At 42.3% G+C, this 20,692-nt stretch overlaps 2 protein-coding genes across 9 annotated transcripts in view; one reads left to right on the forward strand and one right to left on the reverse strand.

Moving 5' to 3' along the window:
- CEP83 (centrosomal protein 83) overlaps positions 1 to 3,927 on the forward strand; it is a 115,545-nt gene extending 111,618 nt beyond the window's left edge. For 6 of the 8 annotated variants that reach the window (XM_027855869.1, XM_027855871.1, XM_027855870.1 and 3 more), the window contains 3 exons: positions 676 to 779; positions 2,369 to 2,558; positions 3,802 to 3,927. In XM_027855869.1, the coding sequence (XP_027711670.1) occupies positions 676 to 779; positions 2,369 to 2,558; positions 3,802 to 3,909 (402 nt within the window). In that variant the 3' untranslated portion in view covers positions 3,910 to 3,927. Of the gene's footprint in view, positions 1 to 675; positions 780 to 2,368; positions 2,559 to 3,266 lie in introns of all 8 variants that reach the window. The other 2 variants (XM_027855873.1, XM_027855875.1) reach the window with 1 other exon arrangement.
- A 1,191-nt stretch (positions 3,928 to 5,118) lies between these two features.
- PLXNC1 (plexin C1) overlaps positions 5,119 to 20,692 on the reverse strand; it is a gene marked incomplete at its 5' end in the record, with an annotated part of 215,740 nt that continues 200,166 nt past the window's right edge. Inside the window, 6 exons of the mRNA XM_027855804.1 lie at positions 5,119 to 7,664; positions 8,945 to 9,019; positions 9,116 to 9,256; positions 14,425 to 14,572; positions 18,877 to 19,040; positions 20,199 to 20,306. Coding sequence (XP_027711605.1) covers positions 7,560 to 7,664; positions 8,945 to 9,019; positions 9,116 to 9,256; positions 14,425 to 14,572; positions 18,877 to 19,040; positions 20,199 to 20,306 — 741 coding nt within the window. The remainder of the gene's footprint in view (positions 7,665 to 8,944; positions 9,020 to 9,115; positions 9,257 to 14,424; positions 14,573 to 18,876; positions 19,041 to 20,198; positions 20,307 to 20,692) is intronic.

Genomic DNA, 20,692 nt, shown 5'->3' on the forward strand with positions numbered 1-20,692 from the left:
TCTCATAGCAGGTTATAAATTTTTGGAAAATGCCTTTATGATGAGGTTCCGGTTATAGGCAGGTTCAGTCAACTTTAGCAAATAAAATATTCAATAATAAATATAAAGTACCTGGGATGCCCAAGCCATTTTGGTCCCAAGATCTTCAAGTATTTGCTGGTCAGTTCAAACTTCCTTGTTTGGGTGCAGGTTTGGGGTGGTTCTCCAGGACCTTGTAGAGGCCCCCTCCCAAGCTAAAGAAGCTTCGAGGATTTGCCCCCCTACCCCCACCACCGAAATCCAGAGAGGTTTGGGCTGAGAAAAGTCACAGCTTGTGATGTCTAGGTGAAGCACTGTGCTAAGTGGGGGTGATGGCTGTGCAGAAGACAAAGTTAGTAACATCCAACTCCTGGGTGATCTTTAGGTTACATGCAACTTTGTTAGTGACACCAGTTTTTCTGATTTAACATTTATAAATGTTTGTCAGGTCAGTTGCGAATGAGATGGAAATGTGGGGTTGATACCTTTACCATTTCAATAAAATCTCATCTTTAAAAACTTTAGAGGAGGTGACTAAAGGTGTTGTGGGACTTTTGTGGGCGGGGGGCAGAAAAATATATTCAGTGACATTTGAACTAAGGGAGAGATTGTGAATTCCCATATGTGCATTAAATGGAGACCTCTTTATATTTATAGAGAAAATCCCTCTATGAAAACAAGTTGAAGAAACTGCAAGAAAAAGTAGAACTTCTGGAAGCAAAAAATGAAGAATTGGAAACAGAAAATCAGGTTTTAAATAGGTAACAAAATGCTTTTTATCACTCACATTGTGAGGTTAAACTTTGGCTTCTTCCAACACCCTTTATACCCACAAACATCCTTGGTGTGCAGTGGCCAGGGGTTCTGGGAAACCAGAGCAGCAGCCAGTGGCCTGTGGGGGCTGGCCTACCACAAGATTCTTCTGAGAAGCAGAGAGGTAGCCCAGCAATGCCCTGCAAACAACAGTCTGTGGTTTGTAAGCCAGGGGCCAGTCTTGGGGCCCTTGGGGTCTTGCATTTGGCCTCTCAGCTTCACCCGTGCCCTGAGGAGAACAGTGTCAGCAGCATTCACTCTGAAGAGCCAGAGGTCCTTGTCTAACCTAAAAAGGACCCAAGGGCTTCCCATCACACTCTTCTGAAACCAGCATAATATATATGCCTATTTTCAGTGTGGTTCACAAAAAGAGTTTCAGCTTCAGTTCACCGACAGTAGCCTGCTTCCAGCTCCCAGGCCTTCTGGACCTGAAATTGCCCATAACACAAGATGGTAATGTTTAACTGTGTACAGTGATGTTCCAGGGAGTAGTTACCACCAAAATGTTCATAATTGTTTCTCAGTGAAGGAAGCATCCTGGAGTTTCTAGATTCCCAAGTCAGTACCAACTTTTCAGTAGACCATGTTGTAGTCAGTAATAGAGGGCATCAAATTCCCTTTGTGAAAGAAAGTATACACTCTTTTCTGTGCACCACATCCATTTAGATACTAGATAGCAGTAGCCGAGGGAACAGGAAGGGGCAGGGGTGGTCCTCATGCACAAGTCTGTGTGCTTTGGGGAGCCCAGGAAAGCCCGCCAAGTGATCCCCTTCCTTATCCTCTCCATCCCCCGTCTCATCCTTGCTAGAGGTGGGCACCATGTGGGCAAATTACCAAATTACTGGCCTGTGTGGAGCTTTCCCATTTCCTTAAATTTTGCATTTGCATTTTACATGTTTCGTGAGTTGTAGGAGGCCATTTGCTATTTTGGCTGGAAAAGACTTTTTGGAGTGTAAGGTAGCAATGGAATTATTTTAAAATACAGTTAATCCATTGACTTAATGATAAATATGTAAAATATTCACCAAAACCTTATTCCTATGCCTTGGTTGTTGGGTGGGATTGGTTGGCCTGAGGTTGTTGGAGTCCAGCTGTGCTATCAGAGCCTAAAAGCAAAGATCCAAGAAGCCGCTAATTAAGAAATTTGGGAGATTAGTATCACAAGGGCAGTGCCTATACTGATGCAACTGAGGATCTTTGGAGAGCTGAGCTCATTATTATTAAGCCCTCACATCGAAGATCTGCATTATAGAGCGACTCGATAGCCCATTAACGTTGTTTATTTAAAAAGAGTAGGGGGACAGCGAGGTGGCGCAGTGGATAGAGCACCGGCCTTGGAGTCAGGAGGACCTGAGTTCAAATCCAGCCTCAGACACATAATATTCACTAGCTGTGTGACCCCGGGCAAGTCACTTAACCCCATTGTCTAGGCAAAAAAAAAGAGTAGGCCTGTGAACCTTCTCCACTTCAGAGCATGCTGAATTGCATATTGAAGAGAGATGTATTTCAGGGGAACAATATGACTTCTTTTTTAAAGACAAAATGTGCCATACGAAGACTACACTAAGCTCCAAAAACGACTGAAGGATATACAGAGAAGACATGATGAGTTTCGAACTTTAATCTTGGTTCCGAACATGCCCCCAGCAACATCATTCAATTCTGTGAATTTGTTGTCTGCACCCTTGCCTTCTGGGGTGGAAACATCTTTCCCCCCTCACCTTCCGGTAAGAGTATTTTCAGATTTTGTTTTATGTTGGGAAAATAATTAGATGGACGTCATTCTACTGATTTAGTCTTTTCCAATTAAATTGTGAGTAGAGTTGATGACCTTTGAAAAATTCATAAGCTTCCTTTTTGTCCTCAAATTTTATCTTCTCCCCTTCTAAACCACTTGTTAGGACAGTTTAGACAAGTGGCGATTGGAATCTTGCCTGCTCGCCTTCTGGGAGTGAGGTACAGGCAGCAGAAAGGAGGGGCTTTGTAGGGGAATGTCACTGACTGCAAGGAGGTTGCAGAGTTTTGAAAGCTCATTAAATAAGTTGCATTTTATAGTGTAAGTTGTGAACGTTGAAAATTCAAAGCTCCAAACCTTAGTTGGTTTCAGAGGAATGGTTCAGTGTTTTGTTTATAAATTACTGTACAAACTAAGGCCCTGTTGGAAGAGAGCTGTGTGAATACAGATGTGATATGGAAGTGCATTCTTACTTCCTAATTAGCTCCCTGCTGAGATTTACAGCTTGAGAAGATGAGCCTTGCTCAGGGTTACAGTGGGAGGCAGGACTGGCTGATAATCCAGCCCTCGAGGTTGTGGGGCAGATGGACCCTGCTGTCCTCCTCCTGCTGCTGGAGGGAGGTCAGAGTGGGCAGAGTGTGCGAGTGAGGCAGCAAAGAGCGGTAACTCTCCCTCTGCTGTGCTTCTCCCCTGGGTTCAGGAAGAGGAACATGACCGAGAACTGTCTCTCCTTCGAAAAAGACTGGCAGAACTGGAAACTGCTCAGCGGAGGCAGCTGGAAGAGCTCGGGCCTCCCGGGGAGTGAGGCGGCAGCAGGGCGGTCCGATCAGTGACTCAGTAAAGATGGAAACTGGCACGTTTGTGGCACTGAGAGGCCTGATTCCCCCTTTGCCAAAAGAACATCTTGCCTGTAATTGGAAAAAGTACCAACTATGTGCCCTGTTGCTTAAGTATGCACTAAAGACAAGCTGCATTAAAAGAATCGTTCTCAGAAATTTGTTAGGATGTTTACTTATAATCCTTTAAGAAGTATAAACACACCCCCCCTTAAAAGGAACTGTGATATGGGAATCAAAGTTCAAAATTATTTCCTTAATTTTACTCTAAATTGAGTAAACTCTGGCATTCTTTCTAAAACCTGGTTCCCTTATTGCATTCCATCTGGGAGATAGTGGCTAATAAGGCGGCCTGATAAAAATATCCTCATTTTGATTACAACCATTTTTTTCTTAAAGGTACTTCATTGTCACCACTACAGGAAAGCACCTCGCGATCTCTTGAAATCTATGCTCATTATAAATGTCTGCTTTTTTCAAAAGCACATAATTTATTTTAAAAGTTGAATAAATATTTTTCTACCAGTACGTATTGGCTCGTTTTTAATTTGCTGCAGTAGCCTGGTAGATGGGGGAGTGTCCAAAGAAGGACAACCAGCATGATGAAGGGCCTTGAATTCATGATGTGGGCTAAGTTGGAGGAGCTGAATAACTGGGCACATTTATCCTGGAGAAGAGAGGAGTTTTGAGTTGGGGGGGGGGCAGTAAAGTGAGCAGTAAGGCACGACAGTTGTGGCCTGAGGCTTAAACTTGTTCTCTCTTCAGCCCCAGAAGGCAGAGCTGTGAACATGTTTCTTTTGGGTCTTCTTGATTTAGAATGACTCAGAGAGCCAATAAAGTCATAGGATCAGAGTGGTAAGGAAATTAGAAGCCATCTAGTCTACTTGTTTCATTTTACATAGGGGGAAACTGAAGGCTAGGAAGAGGAAATAACTTTGCCAAAATCACCAGGGGAGCAGCTAGTAAAGCTGGTATTAGAACCCAGCAGTGCTGACCCGACCTGCTGCACACTGTCTCCCTTCAATAAATACTGGTAAAAAGAAAGGACTGCCAACACATAGCTCATTCATGCTAAAAAGTGTTAAGAACTGCCTCTTTCTTGTATCTAAAAACCTTAAGCAGGCTGCCACCTCTTTCTTTTCCCTTGCTCACATTTGTGCCTATTATTGTTTATAAAGCACTTACCATGCACATATCCTCAAGGCAGCCTTTTTTAACCCAATTGTTAGCTTCTCATCCTGTATGTGACCACTAAGACCCATCATTCACTCTTCCTCAAAGTCATATAGCCAGATAATGAGAAGAATCAGGATTTGGACCCAAGTGTTCCTGATACCAGCTCAAAGGATCTTTTCAGTCCATACCATGGTGTCTCTCTCTTACCAAGCCACAACTTTTTATAGAACATCATTAGGGGAACTCTGGAATAATTTCATTCCAACTAATGAAATCTCAACTCTACAAAACAAAATGGAATATAAATTATCTAGACCTCTTCCTAAAAGTGCCACATAAATATGAGTTGCTGCGATTACTTGAGAGAGTAAATATCAAAGTCCAAGAATTTAATGAGGCAGGGGCCCACTTAGCACAAACTAGACTTCCTTAACATCCAGGATATCTGTCCACAGCCAAAATGTGTCTCCTAAGAACATTTCCATACAACGCCTTAAAAAATTAAAGACATGATAAAAGCAAATGTAAGTGGCAAGTTAATAGCCTTTGATACATCAAAGTGTTTATTTTGGATATACACATTTAAAACATTCATCTCCAAGAACAGCTTCAATCATGTATACAAGAAATTGATTTTAAATCCTAATACTGAAAAAGTAACAGAATTAATCATAAAATGCTGCTGTAGACACTAGTGTTAGGAAAAAAAAAGCTTATAAATAAATTGACCTTCACCTCAAATCAGAAAATAAAGTTAACAATAGAAATTGTTTGACAGTTGTTTCTCTGGCTGCTGTTTAATATGGACTCAGTTACTGATTGTCTTCAGCACGTCTGATCAGGCTGTTCGTTGCCTTGGGCTAGTGTGCTCCACAAAGCTGCATTAGATCGTGCTTTCCGGGGGAGAATCGACGAGCACTCTACAAACATCAGTGAGTCTTCACACCACCTCTGTGAGGTAGCTTAGAAAGATTTTCCAGAAATTGAGGCACAAAGAGGTAAACAATTTGCCCAAAGTTCCTACCAGCACAGTCACTGGAAGAGCAAACCCAACCCTTGCAATACTCGTGTGCCAAAGGGTTTGAGGGGGGAACCCTAAAAAGTATTATTCAGCAAATACTATGATAAAGCCACAGCTGATCCTCCACCCCAAAGAAGGGCCATCTTTTGGGAAGCTCTCTCTTCTACCATTGTTTGCCATACCCACTCTTTCATTCAAAAACTCCGCCATGTTTCTTTCCAAACGGTAGCAGCTTTATTTTGGGACCCGTCCTCTCACCTTTTACACCTATGGGGGAGACTTTTTGGTAGTATCTTTGAGGTGTGTCCACAGGACAGGCAATGGTCAAAAGCTATGGGAATCAGGAAAAGTGCCTGTTTAGGGCATTTACGATTCTCCTTGCTCATTGTTTGGGTGTTTGACCCTTCTCACTCCACCAGATAGTGAGTGGGAGGAGAAAGACACTTGCATTCATCTAGGATAAAATGCAAATTTTAAACCTGATGTTAACTACAGTGTTGGCAAGTGCTTTTAAAAGGGGCATGGGATCATTGACTTGTAGGGAAATTTCATAGGCTGGAACTGGGAATTCTGAACCTCAGCCGAGAGGGTGAGGTGCCACAAGAAAGGTTGACAGTGATGACAATTTATTTCTTCTGCTATACTATAAGGAAAACACAGTGGTATTGAACTTGGTCATGAGCAGCAAAAATCCAGGATATAAAACCAGCAATAAAAGATTACAGTATCACTAGAAAGGGATCATTTGAACGAAGGCATGAATGAAAATGGGTATTTTTTTTTTGGACTTTTTCCTTTGAGGAATACTCTTTAAAAAATACATAATAAGACAAAGATACCAAGCTGTATACTAATACCTTTCAGGCCTCGGGCCTTTATATAGATATAATACTCCAGTGTGTACAGCAATTTCATGTAATGTAATGTAAAATGTATCATCATCTTACCACACACTTACAGGTGTTAATACCCATTGATTTCACCTGAGACCTAAAGCAAGGAGGATGTGGGGAAGTGATAGTTTAGAGATGGTGGGATGGACACATGAGGCACTCTACCCAGAAGAGCTCTGATCGAATTCTCGTGCCAGGTTTGTGCACAGAAATAATAAATGTCAATGAGGAAGGTTTTTAAAAAAACATGTAAGTTATCAGCAAACACGTTCACCGTCAAGTACATTTGGTACTTTTGAATAAAAACAAGGATGCAACACAAGGCAGAAACACAGCGCCATGGCAAATGGCTACTGCATCCAGACAAACCAAAGCACTTGCTTTAGGCCACTGGTGAAATACAGGTGAGTTTGATGGAATGCAGTTGGTGACTACCGAAAAACACGAGCCCTTTCAACAATGTTGCCACACTGTTAAGTTTTTGGTTTAAAAAACACACACACAAATGCTAAGTGAACACACCACCACATTTTGAAGTCACCTTTTCCAAGAACTACTGGGGACGAGCTTCGACACTGCCAAGTCCTCGAGGTTGCCCCAACGACCCGCCACTCACACCTCCTTGTGGACGGGAGATCCCTCCACACTTCACATTATGCGTTTGGCATTGGCAGCATCCTCTTACTGTTGGATTTCAGCATCGTCACAAGTGCTACATAGCTGTAGTTTTGAGACAAAACCACTTGAATCATTGTGCTTAAGTGGAAACTGTAGTTACAATAATACTGACACTTGCTTACTGGCCCTGTATTCTCTGTAAACGAGGAGGCTGTTTACAACCACCACGACATCTATATTTACACAAGGGTCTCCACAGTATTTACAACAGGCACAATGGCTGGTCAGCTTCTCCAAAAGTTGTGCATGTGCCTTGGTCTCTTACGAAAGATTCCAGGAATCTATGTGCAAACTTTTTTTTTTAAAGGCGCCAACGTAGCTCGAGCCACCATTTTGTTCCAAGCTGTCGGAAGAATTTCACCATCTTAAGCCAGGCCACACCATGATGTTCACACCCACTTGCATTTCTTCTTCTCATCAAATAGGACTTTTACGTGTAAAAGCTGCTTCTGGGCATCTTCCAGCCCTCGTTCTCTTTCTAGTTTATTTAGAATCTGTTGACAATCAGAACAGTTACTTTGGATAGTGTGGCTTTAAGCACTATAACTCCCTCCTTTGTGCATTCCCAATGCCATGAGTGGGTAAAAAAAAAAAAAAATCTGTATGAAACAGATGCCACCGTTTGCCTCGGTCATTTACATACTCATTCTGCAAGTTGTTTTTACTAAGTCATTATCACAGGATCAACAACACTCCTGCTGGAAATAGCAGCTCCCATGAAATACCATTTATTTACTTACAGATATGAGGCCAGCCTCTCACTGGCCAGGTTATTTTATGCATTATTATCACAGCCATTCCAAGCACCACAAGCAACCGAGGCAGCCAGCATGCAGGAAGCTGTTTCACCTCCATCCAGTGCAGCAGGCCAGGGGGTGGGGAGGAAGGGGGGGGGACAGGAAGAAGGGGTGTCGAGAGGGAGGGTCAGGCACCCTGATCGGGGAGTAATAGGTCCCCACCCTCCCCTTCCCCAGGTCTACCCTATTCACCCCTGCCCCTTGAAAACAAGGATGCTGAATCATGTTGAAGGAACTCATCACCTCTACCCTACCTTATTGCTTCACTTGGGTCTTCAAAGTAGAAAATGGAAAGGGTGAGCTATTCTCACCACTGACATGGATAGCCTGGCCCAGCGTGACTGAGTGGGGGGAATGAGGGAAGGGGGGAATTAACATATATTTGGAGACTGTGTATTTCATGAATGCTTCTGCATGAATTCCTAAAGAAAAACCTAGACCAATGGGAATTAATTAATAGTGGAGAATGGCTTTACTGAAATAATCTTTCCTTTTGTATTGAAAAAGAAATGGACATAATTTCATCTAGATAATCACTGAGTACCAGACCTAGGCGATACAACCAGCTATTACTAAAGCAGATTACAAGGTTAGTGCTAATTTATGAGTAAGTACAAGCCAACCCCATTTAATATCAAGTCACATTAAATGGGAGAAGTTGACTTTCTGAGATATTTGTAAAGCTCTTAGCATATAGTAGGTGCTTAATAAATATGCTGGTTCCTTTTCTCCCCACTCCCCCTGTTGAAGTTAAGTCTGTATCTGTGTGGCTGGCAGGCCAGATCCACTTTATACCCAGGGAGCAGGGGTCAGGACTGGGAGAATTAGAGCCAAAATTTAGGGTTTGGCCTGGTGCCAGGATCCACCCAACTCATGACTGTCCAAAGGTCAGCCCAGATCAGTAATATAGCCCGATCCAAATCCTATAACATCCTTAGGTAGAAGAGAGAAACAATTATTATAGTTTTAACACTTACCTCATCAAAATATTTTACGATGTATTTGTAGATTTCTGTCAAGGCCACTTCTTCATTAAATTCATTTTCATGTTTCTTAAAGGGAGATTAAATAAAGGATTGAGAGTCCAGAAAACAGTTTTCAAGAAGGAATACCACAAATATCAGCCTGCTTTGGCTTTCTAGTCATACCTTAGATTCCTGAGTTAAAAATTCTTCCATTTCCAAAGACGACAATGGAGGCAAATCCCTGATTGCTTTGTAATAAGCTTTCACTTCCTCTTTGTAGTTTGGAATATCCTTGGCATAAAGAAGTTTATTAGTTGGTGCCTCCTTAAAAAACAAAAGAAAACAAAAACGTAAGGAGTGATGTTGCCCGCAATCCTTAGCATCTAGTCATGGTGGCCAGCACATGGGTGGCATTTAAGAAATACTGTTGACTCCATGACTGATTGACATCACCGTGTGACTCACTGTTATTTTCAGGTGGAATAAATGCTAATATATTCTGCCTTCCTCTCATAAAAGAACACAAATGATTATTTTACATGATTTTGAGTTACTGTAACAATGGGCCTCATTTCAATCATAATTCAATACTAATGCTAGTAAAAGCCTGAAATTAAAACATTTGCTCCTATCCTCACCTATCTATGAATTTCAGCACTTGTGAACGATTTGATTGTAGACGTGATTGTCTCCAAAGTAAGTGGGTTCTTTACATTACCATGGAAGCAGTGAATAATTGGTAATTGGCAGGAGCAATTTCAGATATCTTTTACCTCTCTTTTCAGGGGTGGGAGCAGGGAAAGGAGGAAGAAGGCCATTTCAGAGGGTTCCAGAACATTCCACAAGGAATGGTACTCTCGGTACCACTGATTAGCCTACAAATTCCACAGAGTCGGTGTGACTCTCTTGTCCTGTCTAGTAAGAGTACATCGACTATAAAATCCCTAGTCTTGCATGACTCGGGTGAAGTCACATAAGGTAGGATGAAAGCCAAGCCAAAAGAGCAGCATGTAGAATACACACGGTGGTGTTGACCTGTAATGTCATCAAAGGGAGAAATCTGATCAATTTAACGAGGCAGTGTGAGACTAGAGAGACCCCCAGTTCTGTCTCTGGTGCTTACACTTTGTGTAATCTTGGGCAAGAAAAAATAAAGTCTGGTGAAAACAAGGTTATTACAAACAAGATACTCTGTATCTCTTGGCTCGGGACGGTTTCTCTGGCCTGGAATGTGCTCCAGCCTCATCTCTGCTAGCTGCCTTTCCTGGCTTCCTTTACATGCCAACCAAAATCCCATCTTCTATGGGATGGCTTTCCCAACTCCTCTTCATTCTGGTGCCTTTTCTGATGATTTCCTATTTTTTCTGTATATTGCTTATTTGTTTACTCATCGTCTCCTTTATTAGGCTATCAGCACTTTGAGGGCAGGGACCATCTCCTTTGCTTCTTGTTGTATCCCCAGCACTGAGCCCAATCCCCAGCACATAGTAGGTGCTTAATAAATGCTTACTGACTGATGACCTCTGAGATCTCTTCTGGTCCCAAGTCCATCATGATGATACTTGTATAACTTTGAACAAATGACTTCATCTCTCTAGGCCTCAATTTTCTCTTCTGAAATTGAAGCTATTGGACTAGACCACCCCTAAGAGTCCTTAATGCTCTTAATCTGTGTTCCTCTTGGCGTGGAAATTCTCTATCCAGTGCAGATCAGGGGCTCATTAATAATTTAGTCTTGGAGAGTTGCTTGGGGGACACTGGGAGATTTGTTAAGTGACTTGCCCATGGTCATTCAGTTGTTTTCAGTTGTGCTCGACTCTTTGTGACCCCATTTGAGGTGTTCTTGGCAAAGATACTGGGGCAGTTTGCCATCTCCTTCTCCAGCTTATTTTACAGAGGAGGAAACTGAGGCAAACAGGGTTAAGTGACTTGCCCAGTGTCACACAGCTAGTTAAGTGTCTAAGGCCAGATTTGAGTCTTCCTGACTCTAGGCCTGGCCCTCGGTCTACTGTGCCATCTTTTTGTTGTTGTGTTTTTCAGTCATTCAGTCATGTCTGACTTATGACCCTGTGGACCATAGCACATCAGGCCCTTCTATCCTCCACTATCTCTTTAAGTCTGTCTAAGCTCATGTTTGTTGTTTCCAAGACATTCTCTATCCATATTATCCTCTGCTCTCCCCTTCTCCTTTTGTCTTTAATCTTTCCCAGGATCAGGGTCTTTTCCAGTGGGTCCCATCTTCTCATTATGTGGCCAAAGTATTCAAGCTTCATCATCAGTATTTGACTTTCCAGTAAATAACTGAATTAAATTCTTAACTATTGACTGATATGACCTCCTTGCTGTACAAGGGACTTCCAGAAGTCTTCTACAGCACCACAATTTGAAAGCATCAATTCTGTGGCACTCAGCTTTCCTTATAGTTCAACTCTCACAGCTTTACATTGCTACTGGAAAAACCGTAGCTTTGAGTATACAGACCTTGGTTGGCAAGGTGATGTCTGTGCTTTTTGGTGTGCTGTCCAGATCTGCCATAGCTTTCCTTCCAAGGAGAAATCGTCTTTTAATTTCATGGCTGCAGCTGCCGTCTGCAGTGATCTTTAAGCCCAAGAATATAAAATCTGACACTGCTTCCATTTCTTCTCCCTCTATTTGCCAGGAAGTGATGGGACCAGTTGCCAAGATCTCAGTTTTTTTGATGTTAAGCTTCACGCCAGCTTTTACACCCTCCTCTTTCATCCTCATCAAGAGGCTTCTTAATTCCTCTTCACTTTCTGCCACCAGAGTGGTATCATCTGCGTATCTGAGATTGTTGATATTTCTCCTGGCAGCCTTAATTCTGGCTTTCAATTCATCCAGCCTGGCATTTTGCATGATGTACTCTGCATTTAAGTTAAATAAATAAGGTGACAATATATATCACCTTGTCGTACTCCTTTCCCGATCTTAAACCAATCAATTATTCCATGTTCAGTTCTAACTGTTGCTTCTTGGCCCACATACAGGTTCCTCAAGAAACAAGTAAGATGATCTGGTACTCCCATTTCTTTGAGGACTTGACACATTTTGTTGTGATCCACACAGTCACTGGAACAATGCCAATGGAGCGAATGAAGCGAAAGTAGATTTTTTTTTCCTGGAACTCTCTTGCTTTCTCCATAATCCAGTGAAGGTGGGCAATTTGGTCTCTAGTTCCTCTGCCTCTTTGAAAGGCAGCCCATTTTTCTGGTCATTCTTGGTTCACATATTGCCGAAGCCTAGCTTGCAGAATGCAGAATTTTAAGCAAAACCTTGCTGATAGGTGAAGTGAGCACGATTGTTCGGTAAGGTGAACATTCTTTGTCATTGCCCTTCTTTAGGACTGGGATGTAAACGAATCTCTTCTAATCCATTGGCCACTGTTGAGTTTTCCAAGTTTGCCAGCATACTGAATGCAGCACTATTTTAACAGCATCGTTTTTTAGGGTTTCAAACAGCTCAGCCGGAATTCCATCGTGCTACCAGCCTTACTGTCAGCGAGGCTTCCTAAGGCCCACTTGACTTCCCTCTCCAGGATACCTGGTGCTAAGTCAGTGACCACACCATCATGGTCATCGTTGAGGTTGAGTTGAGATCTTCCTGGTCTAGTTCTTCTGTGTATTTTTACCACCTCTCCTTGATCCCTTCTGCTTCTGTTAAATCCCTGCCATAATTTTTGTCTTCTATCGTGCTCATTTTTGCATGAAACTTCTGTTTTTTTCAGTCGTGCCTGACTCTCCATGACCCCATTTGGGATTTTTTTTGCCAGAGATACTGGACTGGTTTGCCACGTCCTTCTCCAGCTTATCTGACAGATGAGGAAACTGAAGCAACCAGGGTTAAGTGACTTGCCCAGGGTGACACAGTTAGTGGAAGCTGGATTTGAACCCAGGTCTTCCCGACTACAGACCCAGCAGTAATCCACTGCACCACCAAGCTGCAGGACACATTACAGGCAGATCCAAAGCCAGGTATTATTGACTTCAAGACCATCTCCAGTCCACACAGATTAATTATTCTTATTTGGCATTTAAAGACCTTCAACGTCTAGTCTGCCCTACTTTTCCAGGCTGATTACTCATTCCCCTGTCTTACACATTCTGCGTGCCAACCAAAGTGACCTACTTACTGTTCCTCAAATACGATATTTCATCTCCGCTATCTGTCCTCCACGCCAGTCTTCCTCACTTCTACCTCTCAGAATCCCCAGCTTCCTTCAGGGCTGAACTAAGCGCCACTTCTTACGTGAAGTCTATTCTGATTCCCAGCCCCAAAATGGTGGCACCCTCCGAAAAATTACAGCGTACGTATTTTATCTTTGTTTATCTGTGACTCCGTAGTTCTCCTCCCCACCCCTGCCAATAGGAAGCAAGCTCTTTGACGGCAGAGAATGCTTCAGTTTAGTCTTTGCATCCTCAGTGCCTTGCCCATTTCCTATAACGCAGCAGATGTTTAGTAAATGTTTGTTGAGTGAATCCATGATGATGCAGGTGACCAACCCATCACTGTGGTTCAAAGCCAGATCCTGGGAGACTGGGCAAGCTATCTTGAAGACGGAGGTTTACAGGGAACTTAACCAAGGGAATTGTACTAATTGTTCTCATTAGCATCTTCCGGTCGGCATATTTAAGTGAATAAACTAGCATCCAGCAGTTGCCTCCATTCCAGGCACTCCAAAAATGTGACCAGGGAAGAGCCAAAGCTTCATGTAAACATTGTCAGAGAATTCTATCCCAGCTATTGCTTGGGAAGTTCAGATACATGCGGGCCCTCAGATGTCATGCAAGGTACTTTCTCCAAAGTTTGTTTTTCTCTTTTATCTTGGTAAGCTTTCTTATTTTGTGCTTTTGATCAGAGGAGGAAGCCAGGAAAACAATATTCACAATGGTAAATAGAAATCCTAGGCAAGATACTGCCATCAAGAAATCATGGGGTTATATTCAAATGAACATTCTTTGTTGACATTAAAATGGAACATGATTCTGTGAATTTCAGTGGTTTCGCTTTATTAACATTTTAAAATGTTTTTTTAATGTATAATTTTCCCAGAAAGTTAAAAAACAAACTCAGAAGTGAGATAGTCTCCCCTCCCCCCAGATATAAATCTTCCAAATAAGGAAACAAAACCAAACCTTCTACTACTTTAGTTTTCATTGTCAATCAATCAACAAGTATATATTAAGCACCTACTATGTATGAGAGATGCAAAGATAAAAAACAAACAATCCCTGCTCTAAAGGATCTTACATTCTATGGGGTTGGGAGAAGATGGTGTATTCATATATAAGTGTATTATTTTAGCAACAACAAACCAAGGTGTAAATAATAATCTACAGGCAATTTTGATTATAAACGAAATGAACACTATCCAGATGGTCTCTTTTTAGCTGGTTTAAAATGTTTACAAGAAAGGCAGACTACTTCAAACTCATAGATTACAGTATAAATACAGGAAATAGCAAACCGCATCTCACCTTCCCCAATTGTTGTTCCGCAAGAGAAAATGCATCCATGAAAGCCTGGGCAATTACCGACAAACAGCTGTCTATGTGTGGCGTCTTCTTGATATCAAAGACGAACTGAGGGTTCTTCAGGATATTGACCCAGAAGCGAAGAGGAAGACTGTTCCATAAAATGGGAGATTTCTTGGTCAATAGGTTCATGACACTCATGACATGTCTATCATATTCTAAAAACAGGCATCTTTATCTTTATTGGAAGAAGAAGATGCTTCTTATCCAAAGCACTGTGGTGCAATGGAAAATGGATGCCACTTGGGTTCAAATCCTGGCTACTTAATACCAGCGTGATCCCAGGCAAAACACCTTACCAGACTGGACCTCAGTTTCCTCATCTGTAAATTGAAAGGGTTGGAGTACATAACGTCTAAGGTCACTTCCAACTTCAAACCTATGACTAAGATTTCCTAAGACTGGTGGCTGGAGGTGGAACCAGAGGGGAGAAACAACTTGAAATGTGAAACTGCCAAGGCAGCATGCTCTCCAAAATAACAATAACTCATGTTAAGGTTGATAAAGTCATTCCTCACCATGAATGACCTTGTAGGGTGGCCAATGCAAAGATTTCCTCACCATTTTAATAAGGAGAAGACCGACTGTCAAGGAGGTAGGGGATGGAGGTGGGGAAGTGACTTGGCCATCAGAATTTGAACCCAGGTCTTCTGACTCCAAGTCCAGTGTTCTTCCAGTGACTGCAGTATTTCATATTTAACATTAATCTTTCAGGAACCCGTGACCCCACCACCACCACCACTGCCAAATGCAACCTGCCTGTAACTTAGAGTCTTAGAGAGTTGCCCGATTTGCCTACAGGCGCACAGCTTGTAAGTGTAATAACAATACATATATATTCCCATAGAGCTTTAAGTACCTTATATACTTTCTCTTCATTGGGTCCTCACAAATACCCTATGGGGTAGGTGCTTTGATTATCCCCACTTTACAAATTAGGAAACTGACGCCAGGTGTTCTAGCGGGGAGAGTGTTGGGCCTGGATTCAGGAAGAATTGAGTTCACACCAGCCTTAGACACTTACTAGCTGTGTGACTCTGGACAAGTCCCCTGCTTGCCTCAGTTTCCTCATCTGTAAAACGGGGATAAAAATCAGGCAACTCACTGAGATGCTAAGTTACAAACAGGTTTCATTTGGCAATGGTGGTGGTAGAGGAGTTTCCACACCATGAAATCACAGGTCCTTGATGGATTGACGTAATACAAAATAATATTGTCGCTGGAAGAGCACTTGGAGTCAGGAGATCTGGATTCAAATTCTGACTCTGTCATTCACCAGCTGTACCACCATGGCCAAGTCACTTTCCCACCACTACCACCTCCTTGAGTGTCAGATGTAGCTACTAAAAACTGTACCTCCTTCTAGGGCGGTTGTGAGGATTCAGTGAGATGACATCTGTAAAGTACTTACACACAGTAAAGGGGAAGGGAGTAAGCATTTCAACAACTTACGCCATATTCCAAAAGGGATATATAAAATTAAAGATCATACTATAAAAAAATTAGAAGATGCATCTCTCACAGCTATGGATAGGAGGTGTAGTCTCAACCAAATAAGAGACAGAGACAGTCACAAAAGATGAGAGATAACTGAAGAGCTTCTGCACAGACAAAATTAATGCACCTAAGATGAGAGAAGTGGGAGAATGGGAAAAATCTTTGTGTCAAACTTCTTGAAGGGTTTGGTATCCAAAACATAAAAACAATTGATAAATATGCGTAAGACCAATAGGCATTCCCCAGTAGATAAATGGTCAAAGGATACAAACAAATAATCCTCAAAAGAAGAAGTACAAAGTATTCACAATCATAAGAAAGCACGGTCCAAATTGCTAATAATAGGAGAAATGCAAATCAAAGCAGGCCTGAGATTTCACCTCTTACCCTACAAATTATCAGACGATAAAAAAATGGCAATGTTGGAGGGGTTGTGGAGTGATAGGTACACTGACACACTATTGGTGAAACTGTGAAATGGTACAACCAAAGTGACTAAAATGTCCATACCCTTTGAGCCAGAGACTCCATTACTGGTATTATACCTCAAGGAAGCCATTGATAAGAAGAAAGTCCTCACATACACCAAAATATTTATAGCAGCACTTTGGGGGATAGCAAAGAATTGAAAACGCAGCAGATGTCCACTGGTTGGGGAGTGGCTAAACAAACTGTGGTATATGGATATAACAAAATATTACTGTGCTTTAGGAAATGACGTATGTGATACATACAGAGAAACATAGAAAGACCTACACAAAGTGACGCAGAATGAAGTAAGCAGAGCCAAGAAAACACTACACACAGAAATCACGACACTCTAAATAGAAAGACCAAGTGCACATCAAAAACAACAAAAGTGAATTAGCAAAATTATAAAGATCAAGCCGGACTCGAATGACAAATGAGAAGACACCCCCAACCCACCCCTTTGTGAGGTAATCCATAGGTGATACACAGTGCACATATGTTCAGACTTTTTCAATGTATTGATCGGTTGTGTTGGTTTTTTTCCCCTTTCATTAAAAGAAAAGATAAGAAGGACACCCCTACATTCTCCCCCGCCCCAGAAAGAGCTTGTCCTCTAGTAGGAAACAGAACAGGATCCAATACAAACAGAGTATAGAATAAGATGCGATAGATGTCATAAGAAAGGTACAAATTAATTACGGGCTTGGTTCTGGACAGAAAGATGGGCACTTTTTTAGAGGAATCAGGAGCATCAAAACACAATGCCTGCCCAAATTTGTTTCCATGTTGTCTCCTCCATTGATACTGTGAGCGCCTTGAAAGCAGAACCCGCCTTTTGCCTTTCTTTGTGTCCCTGGCACATAGCATGATGCTTGGTGCATAGAAGACACTTAATAAATATAGACTTGATTGACTTTGTATCTCCAGGGCATACTACATGTCTGTGGATGGACTGGTTGATTTATCTGGCAATAATCTGCCATTTGGATTAAAGGGAAACAGACTGAAGACCAAGAGACTCATTAATGCAAGTGAAAGGCAATCAACCTCTGAACTGTTATGGAAAGGAAAGGGCTGAGATGTGGGAAGGACTCCCTCCCTAGAGAAGCAAAAGATCTTAGGATCCAGTCTACTCATTTTACAGATTAGAGAACTGAGCCTGGCAGAAGTTATGGGAGGAAAGACTGGTAAGACTTGTAGTCAGGAGAGAAGCCAGCTATGTGGCAATGGGCAAGTCATATAGTCAGTCTATAAACACTTATTAAGCACCCACTATGTGCAAGGAACTGTGCTACAGTCTCCTTTTGTCTCAGTTTCATCATCTACAAAATGTAGCTAGGGGCAGCTAGGTGGCGCAGTGGATAGAGCACCGGCCCTGGATTCAAGAGGACCTGAGTTCAAATCAAGCCTCAGACACATAACACTTACTAGCTGTGTGACCTTGGGCAAGTCACTTAACCCCACTGCCTAGCCAAAAACAAACAAACAAACAAAATGTAGCTAAATAATACCCAGAAGACCTAATTTAAAGGGTTGTGGTAAAGATTAAATGTAAGGATTGATGTATTTTATAATAATAATAATAATAGGAATAATTGATAACATTTACATAGTGCTTTAAGGTTGGCAAAGGGCTTTACATATTTTATTTTTGCAATTTTTCTTCATAATAATCCTGGGAGATAGGTGCTGTTATTATCCCCATTTTATAGATAAGGAAACTGAGGTTAAGTGACTTGCCCCAGTAAGTGTCTGAGGCTAGATTTGAACTCGGATCTTCTTGGCTCCAGGCCCAGCACTCTACCCCCTGTGCTACCTAGAGGCTTGTCTAGTTGCACACCAAATGAAGGGCAGAGCCAGAATTTGGATCCAGATTCTGCATCCTTTACCATTCTTACCATGCTGGCTCCTTGCCGTAGAGGGGGTGGTGACTAAGATGATGAAATGAACCCGTTCTATAAGAGCACCACGGCAAGATATCCTAAGTGCCCAATAAAGGCCCCAACCAGTTCTATGGGAATACAGAGAAGGGGAGGTCACGGATGGCTGAGGGAGGGGTAGGGATGGCAATGAAGGCTTCATTTCATGGGGAGATGACCCATGAGCTTGAATGATGGGTAGGAGCTCAGCTCCTGCTTTCCTGTTCAACCTAGAAGACTCTTGTATCCTAGAGGGAGCTAGGATGAAAATGTCCTTTCAAGAGTGTAGGCTTTGTCTGTATCTTTATCCGATTTTTGGGAATCCTAGGAAAGAAATTACAGAGGGTCTTTTTTATTGTTTTCGAGACTTTGATAAAGAAGTCTCAAATACGCTGTCAGATGGCTGAATCTTCTATTAACCTCCTCTGTCCTTCTCATTAATATGCTCTCTGAGGTTTTTATAAACAGTCAGCGACGCCGCACATTCTTCCCCATCCCCTCTGCCTACCTGTTTGTTTTCCAAATATGTACGACGTCAGGATCTGTGATTTTTTTATTCTCAGCCTGGGCATCCAAAAAATCAAAGAAGTATTTGATGGCAAACGGGGCTTTGCTGTTGGGCAAACTCCAGATGCTTCGGAAAAGCTTTTCCAAGACAGAGTGAATGGCCACCTGAAAGAGGAGAGGAGACCAGGTTGTTGTCTACGAAGCAGCATAAGCCAGTGGCCAAACCCAAAGAAAGAGACCCTAAAGGGAAAGGGAGTCAAAGCAGATGAGACCCACAGCTGGAAGGGCAAAGCTCTTGCACATGGGGGCTTTGGATTCAGATTTGGTTGGGCAAAATAATAAGCCCCTGCTTACCAACAGCAAAGCTGTTTAGTCAGTTGGGAAGTGGGAGGACTTGAGTCTGCCCAGGTAAAGCCAAGTGCCCGACTGAGATGACAACCCTACCGGCAAGACGCTTGGTCTTCATTAACGATATCCAGGCGGGAAGAAGTCAAGCGGGGACGGCCGAGCCTGACAGTTTCCCCTCTTAGTGCATCTGTTCCTAGCCTGGGGTCTTGCTGTGGCTTTCTAGAGCATATGAGTCTTGTACAAAAGCTACATAGGGCAGAACCATTCAAGACCACTGCCGTTCTCTGTGCACCGACCAAATCTACTGGGCTCTCAACAAATTCAGTCCTGTAATCCAGGACAGTATGGTCAGTAAGTTTACAGCTGCAGGGCCCAGTGCAGATAATAATATTTTTCTAGGCTTATTTTAAGAGGAAAATAATCCAGCACGTCTGTTCATTCTACCAAAAGCCAGATAAGTTGAATTGGCTACAGATTTGGCATTCTACCAGCTTTCACTTCCAGCACTGTCCATGATGTGAACAGAATTCTTAATTTCTTATTTTTTTTTTTTAAGGCAGCCACAGAATCCAGGTTTATATCTGCTGACCCTTTTACTGCTTTCTTGTTTCGAGTCCAAGGAAGGAGTTCTGTTGCTTGTCAAAAATAATGAGTCAACAAAGAAGGATAATTAGACCATCAAACTAAAAAAAAAAAAAAATGCAGCAAACTGTGGGGGATGGGCCAGGGAACAATAGGAGAATCCCATTTTAAGACACTATTGTATGGATTGGGTAAGTGCTGTTATTTCTGCAGTTGACTTTTTTTTTTTTAAGGGAAATAAGGAAAAGGCAATATATACAATTTTAGCTTTCATCTTGCTTTGCTAAAAGTTGCTAGGGATTTGTAACATTTTCACACATCAGTAGAAATTAAGTCAAACCCATCATAAGCCCCTTGGTAGAAATGAACGCATTCCCAGGATGCTCCGTGTACCTTGGTTGACAGCAGCTTTGTTAAATACATTTCCTTTACTTTAAACTTATGCTTCCCTCGATGTCTCTTGCCTTGGACATCTTGGAATGCTTCTGAGTCTGGTAAAATCTACAGAAAGAAGACTAGAAGGGTTAAACCCCAAGTGGCCATTTGCTCTTTAAAATAAAAAACAAATATAATGATGTCTTTTGTCTTTATATCATCTATAGCTCCCAGTTTATCCCTCCCCACTCTCCAACCCAGAAAGTCATTTCTTATAACAAAGAATAAAAAGAGGGAGAAAGATAGAGAGAGAGAGAGAGAGAAGAGAGGAGGGACAGGGGGGAAGAGAGAGGGAGGGAAAGGTGGGGAGAGAGGGAGGGAAAGGGGGGAGAGAGGGAGGGAAAGGGGGGAGAGAGGGAGGGAAAGGGATAGAGGGGGAGGGGGGAGAGAGAGAAAGAAAGAGAAAGAGAGAGAGAGAGAGAGAGAGAGAGAGAGAGAGAGAGAGAGAGAGA

The sequence above is a fragment of the Vombatus ursinus genome, unplaced genomic scaffold (assembly GCF_900497805.2).
Source record: "Vombatus ursinus unplaced genomic scaffold, bare-nosed wombat genome assembly UNPS02011334.1, whole genome shotgun sequence".
In the NCBI taxonomy this organism is placed as follows: domain Eukaryota; kingdom Metazoa; phylum Chordata; class Mammalia; order Diprotodontia; family Vombatidae; genus Vombatus; species Vombatus ursinus.